This window comes from Cyprinodon variegatus, unplaced genomic scaffold, assembly GCF_000732505.1.
Source record: "Cyprinodon variegatus isolate N-32 unplaced genomic scaffold, C_variegatus-1.0 Scaffold47, whole genome shotgun sequence".
Lineage (NCBI taxonomy): Eukaryota > Metazoa > Chordata > Actinopteri > Cyprinodontiformes > Cyprinodontidae > Cyprinodon > Cyprinodon variegatus.
In genome coordinates, this window is record NW_015150500.1 from 1,125,645 (window position 1) to 1,132,494 (window position 6,850).

A 6,850-nucleotide genomic window follows, 5' to 3' on the forward strand; every position below is an offset into this window, starting at 1 on the left:
CGCACTGTATACAAAATGACAATAAAGATTGTCTACGTCTAATAAAATGCGCAGCCCCAGTTTGACTTGTAAACCTGCTCTGGTCTTGCAGCTTTAGGGGGCTCAGGCGGCCTCAGTCGGGCGGAGATGACCCTGGCTGAAGTTCAGTGTCATTTGGACAAAGAAGGAGCTTCTGATCTCGTTATTGATCTAATTATGAACACTACCAGTGACAGAGTCTTCCAAGAAAGCATCCACTTGGCCATTGCATTGCTGGAAGGAGGAAACACAACCATCCAGGTCAGTCGCACAAATCTGGACTCTGTCAGCTATTTTTTCCATGTGTATTAAAACATGCGTGAATCTTTAAGGTTAGTCAGTTGCAAATAGTTTTCACTTTGTTTTCTGTTTTGTTTATCTTTTCAAATTAAGAGAATGGAATACATGGGCATCAGTATGCCATTGTAGTCACACATACATATCCACCATCCATTTCTGTATCTAATTTTATAGTCTAAAAATCAGGGCTTCTGTTAATGATTTTTCTGATCTGTAAATAATAAGAATAATCAACCTCAGAAATTAACTTAGATATTTCCCCCCTCATTGATTTAACCAAGACCCTACAGACTTTCTCTCTGCAGGTCTTTGTTGTCTTTCTTTTTAAAATCGGTTTATCTCTCAGTCTGTCCGTATTTGTCGGTCAGTCTGTGTGCTGTTGTGTAAGCGGGGGCCTTGCATAATCAGATTACAGCAAGGAAGCCACTAAGGCAGAGATAATGCATCGGCTTCCCACGGCTGCTGCAGAGCAGCGTCACGTGATCTGTCTGTGTTACATAAGGCACTGTGAATGAACAATGAGGAATGTCTCAGCCTTCAAAACATTCCTGCCTCGCTCCCTTTACATTCTCCTGCCGCCCAAACTGGGTCACGCTGAGCCTCTGAAACTGGGCCAGTGGGGAGCGATGGCTGAGGAAACACAGAGGTGGGATTGAGGAAAAACTGGAGCCGTCCTAAGGCTCTTCGATCTGTATTTGTTCTTGTTGAGATGCCCAATTGCTGGAAAAAGTTCCTGCAGGGATAGTAAGATATTCCACTGGAAACATTTTCCCGTTATATAATTCTGGATATTTTCCTTAAAATGGCCAACAGTGTGAATAGAAGCTAAGCCAGTTATAGGTTATAGTTTCTCTTCACTGTCTTTATTCACTGTTACTTCTAGAACACCTGTTGGGTGTCGCATATCTCATTCTCATGTAACATCGTTAACTATTTACTCTTGCCCTACATAGTGCACCAAAATAGCCTGACTATGTATAACACTAGCATTAATGCTTCAAAAGTTTGCATACTTCATGCTGCAATGCAAAGCAAATGCATAAATACCCTAAAAGCATAATGTAAGCCAAGTACAAAAGAAGTGAGCAACATAGAAATTGGAATCATTGTATTTGAAAAATCTGCCCTTAAAAAATTTTATTAACTTTTAGAATCAAAGATTACCCTGTGAGAAAAAACTCATTATTATTGTTTTTTGTTTTTTATATTGAGTAAAAGTTTGTAAGCTCTTACCTTTTACAAGGTTAGAGCTGCAGAACAAAACAAAGAGAAAAGATAAGCAATTCAGGTAACAACAAAAAAACGCCACCTGAAAATGACTGTTCATTAAATTAATCTGGAGAAGATTAACAACAGGATTTGGAACAAAAAAAGGTGTTTAGGAAATTCCTCTCATAAACGTGGGATTAAACTGCATTCAAGCTTTGAGAGTTTGCAGAATCTGACTTAAACTTTGTCAGGAAAAGTGAAGAACCTTTATGTTAAACTTTGTTGCAGTAAAAACATTAAACAGACCTTCATTGAACATTGAGGCAGTCGCTGTGGAAGAATCTTGCAATCTTCTTTTATTATGCCATGAAAATTGAAGCCAAACGTTTTAGTCTCTTCAACAACCATAGACATCAATACTTTGATCTTTGTTAAAAAGTACTCCATAAAGTAGAGTCAGGAAAAGTATTTCAATTTTACAAAATGTAGAAAAAAGAAAATAATTTGAAAAGTGTAGTGTGCATTTATATAACGGTTAGGATATTCCCATGTTGATGGCAAGATGCATTAAGCTATATTCAAGGCAATGCTGAAAACCAGTGGTGGATGCAAAACCCTTTGGATTGGTTTGAGGTTGCCTTTCAGCTTGACTATTTGTAATAAACCTAGAGCTATAATAGATTTCTCAAAGGATATACATGTATATGTTAGAAAGACAAGGTCAGAGTTAAGACTTATCACTTATTTAGTGCTTATGTTAAAGAAGCTGTGCATCTTAAAGTTGAGGGATATTAATTCTAAGGGACAATTTGGGAGAGCATGTATAAAAATGACTTCCATGCTTTCATATTCGTTTAATATTACAGATTGCACAAAGCAAAATTATAACAATAGATATCCAACACAAAAAAATTACTTTTTTCACTTATCAAAATTGCAAGAGCTAAAGTACCAGAATTGAAAACAAATAAGGAAAAAATGGCTTCTGGAAACTGTGACAACAGTCTTTATACTCTAGGACTGATTTTCTTTAGGTTTCTTTGTATTAAAACAAACTTCTAGCACCCTTCACGACCCCAGCTGTGATAAGCGTGATGGAAAATGGATGGAAAACAAACTTCTTTGCAGAGTCAAATGGCATCTTTATGTAAAGTGCAAAGTGAGTGGGAGAACAAAGGAGAAAGACAATTTTCCATGTTTTGCGGTTGTTTTTTAAAATATTTTATATTTAAATTATATTTCTTTTTTTCTTTTGTTTACAGCTATTTCAGATACATATATAAATTACAATAATAATATTATTGTTGATATACATGGCTTAGAAATACATCTTTTCAAGGCCAATCTGCTCATTTGAATGTATTAGAACAAAACCTATTTGAATGTCTTATGTGGTTTTTGTAGATTACATGCAACATGCCTACTTACTGCACATGCAATTGTTTATTTTATTTTCCCTCAAAATTTAGCTTTCCTGATTTGGATTCTTTGGTGGTCAGGCTTTCAGCACGGTGAACTTACCCATGACATGACAATTCAATAATTTGGTGCTGGAATTTTATTTATTATGTATGTATGTTTATTATCCAAAAGTAACCAAGTCAAGCCTTTTTAGCACTTAATAAATAAGAATTTTGCAGCATATTTGATAAAAAAAAAAACGCTTTTAAGGATATTAAGATACTAATTGTATTCTAGGGTCCCTTCACTATATGTTGTGCTTGTCCTTCTTCTCCTGTCTTCTATTTTCCACCTCTGTCTCCTGTCGCTGCAAAGAGCTATGACAAATCACACGCAAGTGTAATTTTGTTGTGACATGGTGACTTGTGACATTTCACTCATTGGCCATCTGTCATCTAACTATGCGGCATGTTGCTCTCTTTTCCCGGCAGAGCTGCTTTGAAGAGGGGAAAAATGAAGCCTGGTCATGTTAAAATTAAAAATCCCGTCAGTCTGGAATAGCTTGTGGGAGGAAAACAATAGAAGAATTAAAGAAAGGAGGAAAAAGTCTTGAGGAGGGGTAAAGGAGAGCTAGCCAGAAGCTCCATTTGGTCTACATGTGGCACTAGCTGACGTGAGAGGAAAAGAGGAGCGCAAGTATAAATAGCTGTTACATAACATCCTTTTGTTGATGCCAAGTGGCGGAACGGAAGGAGAGAAGGGAAAGCGCTATGACCTTGTTTTTCAGCACTGTCCGCCCCCTCCTGGCCCTGCTCCTCTCCGTCTCATAGTTACAGACAGGCTCTGTGTTTACCCATCACTACCCCTGAGATGCACGCCACCCTTCTGCATCCACCTCATCTCCCTCCACTTTCGTCCTCACCTTTTTATGTGTTTTCGGCGCTACCAAAACATGCAGAGGGGTGTGTTGAAACGGTGGCACAGATTTTTTTTTTTTTTTTGGATGAGCTTCTCAGGGCCAACGTAGAAACTACAGAGGCAGTGAGGTGGTTAGATGTGAAAGTTTCACGTTTTCACTTCTGATTCATTGTCAAAAACATTTCTGAAGAAATCAAAAAATGAAAGTGAGGTGTGTGTTTTTTTTAATTTATTTTTTGTTTGTTTTTTCGTTTGTCTTTGCTGTGGCTTCGTCTTTGTTTCGGTGACGCACTGGGCTGACTAAAGTGCAGTTCTTGAAAACAGCCTGGGTTTTGAAAAAGCAAAGAATGTGAGACTGCTGTGCTGCAGGTGAATATGAAAATATTTCAACTATTTCATATGACGTGCCAATTTAAAATGAGGAAAAGAATCATGACACATAATATATGTGATAAAGATGATATAACCCTCCTAGCGACTTTCTGCACACTCAAACAAATTTAGACACCTGTAAACTGGCATTTCACCAGAGGAGCCTATCATAGTGTGAAAAGCAAGTTTGATTACGTAAGATACTGCTGAGTTTGGAGAGCTTGGAGAGAAAACTGCGCTTTAGGGCGTTTTTTGAAATTGTAGGTGTGTCCTTTTCAAAATTGGCATGTTCTAATTTCCAGAGAAAGCTGACCCATTTTTTTTTTTTTTTTGTGAGTGCAAAAGTCAGTGGGCGTTCTGGTGCATGCCGTCTCCTGCCAGTTTGTGCTTTAACTGTACAAGGTTTTTATGTGTCTGTGCCAGTTATGTAATGGTTAAGGATGATTTCTCCTCTGAGTTCCCTGTAGTCATATTGACTGTATGTTATGCTGGCCCGTGAGCTTTATAGACATAACTAACCCTCACCGCCCTCCCCTTCCTGCCTTTCCCTCCACAGGCATGCTTGGACTTGTAAACTCTGGCTGGACTGTCAGCGCTGCAGCTAATCCCATCTCGATGTTTCTACCTATCATCGGGTTGTTTATTACTCGATGGCCTTGTCTTGACTGGCGGTTTTGCTCTCTCTCCCCACAGTGCCTATTTCCTTGTCCCTGAAATTTGTCCGAATGCGTACGTGCAGCAGGCCTGCAGCCTAGTGCTGGAGGGCAGGGCTGTGAGACTCCTTTGAAGTGTGGGTTAGGATTAATAGCATTGTTTCTCTCAAGGTACTTTGGTCCAATAGGTTATTAGACCAGCTTGTTTGGTTGCCTCATAGTTCTGGTGCCCCAATTTAATTTCAATTAAATAAGAGGCAAAGTATTTCTAAAACATGCAGAAAGAAAACAGCTGTTAGGAGTTTTCAGTGTTGTTCAGCCTTACATTTAACCTGGAAAGGCAGATGGTTATGTAAGAAAATTTTAGACGTGGCCTAAATACTTCCTGATAACATCCCTATCTCTCGCTCTCTTTTCCCCCTCGCTCAGTCATCTCTTCTTCACATTTTTTGTCAGTTTTTCTTCCTTGTTTCTGTCAACTCCCCCACACACCATCTCTGCCCCTCGATGTGGTTAAGTAGGCCAGGCTTGTCCCTCCCTCCTGACCTATGTAATATTTTTCACCCTGTATGTGTGGCAAGGCTGCTTTAGCTGTTAAAAAGCCTTCCCGTATTCTGTGGCGGTAAACGCTCTTACATAATCAAAACAACAGCCTTGTGGACTGGGACACGGTGCATACATTGTCCCTGGCAAGCTTGAAACTGCCCTAATTCTCTGTGACCCCATTCTGCAGCCGTAGCCATGGCGCTAAACCCGCTCATATCTTGCACCTCCTTCTCTGCTGTTATATAATACTTTCTGAAGGTCCTGATAAAATCTGTTTTCTCATACAGATATATAATGGTTTTCGTAATTGTTTGATAACATGCTCTAACTCAAAAAGAAAGTTTAATATTTGTTAATAATTCCTTTCTTTGGTTTATCACTATCAGCAGGTCTATTAATACTTTTGCATTTTTAAGATTTCCAAGCACACTTTTTTTTTTTTAGTTTTTACGGCACTAGTGGCTAGTTTTTTAGACAGTAGGCTGAAAGGAAAGGGAGTATGAGAAAGGGGGAGAGACATGTGGCAAAGGACCACAGGTTGGATTCTAACCCTCTGCCGCGTCAATGACTAAGGCCTCCATACATGGGTCGTGCGCGCTAACAGCTGCGCCACCTGCACGCCCTGAAATATGGCTTCTAAGGCATAACACCATGAATATGCTCAAAGAGTAAATATCCTTGTCATGCTTTTTCCGGTTCAGATGTGTTGGGAGTTCTAGAACTAGATAATTATACTTATTTGTTGACACATTATTGCCAAAAGTATTCATTCATCTATATTCAAACACATTCATGATTTAGTGACATCTCTTTTTTTAATCTAGAGTCAAATCTGTCCTTTGTCTACACTTTGCAGCTAACGTACATATAGCTATTTACAGGAAGGCTTTCCATTAGCCTTAAAAGTGTTTTAAAGTTTTACAAAATGTTTCAACAAGTGCATTTAAGTGGTTAGACACTGATGTTGGATGGGAATGCATACCTTGCAATTATGTATCTTTATTGAAGTTAAGACCATGTGTTGGCCAGTCTAGATTGCACAGCTAATGATTGTGCAGAGAGAAAGTTGGTATTAAATGAAAATGGTTAAGCAAACTGCAGACATCAGTAAGCATTTTGTACTGATAAAACAATGCTTTTTTGATTCCTAAGGAAAAATGTACTCTCCCAAACAACACCCATGGTCGCGTCAGAGGTCTGGTTCTTTGAATCCAGTAGAGCTATCAGTCACAGAGCTGTTGTTAATTTTTTTTAATAAAAGAGGAACAAAAGAGACAATTTTCGGTGGGTAGAAATAAAATCTCCCTATTTATGTTTGACTTAAATAATCTTTTATTCCCTTTTCCTTTTAATCTCTGCGCAAAGAGCTTCTGTGCTCCTTCTTCTGCGACACAAGTGAGCCGCCACATGGTTATTGGAAAAGCTCCCAGGAA

The 6,850-nt window shown here is 38.8% G+C and overlaps 1 protein-coding gene across 5 annotated transcripts in view; it reads left to right on the forward strand.

Annotated features, from left to right (window-relative positions):
• Window positions 1-6,850, forward strand: part of LOC107082111 (inositol 1,4,5-trisphosphate receptor type 1-like) — a 113,723-nt gene that overhangs the window by 76,925 nt on the left and 29,948 nt on the right. For all 5 annotated transcript variants that reach the window (XM_015370606.1, XM_015370608.1, XM_015370610.1 and 2 more), the window contains one exon: window positions 92-279. In XM_015370606.1, coding sequence (XP_015226092.1) covers window positions 92-279 — 188 coding nt within the window. The remainder of the gene's footprint in view (window positions 1-91; window positions 280-6,850) is intronic.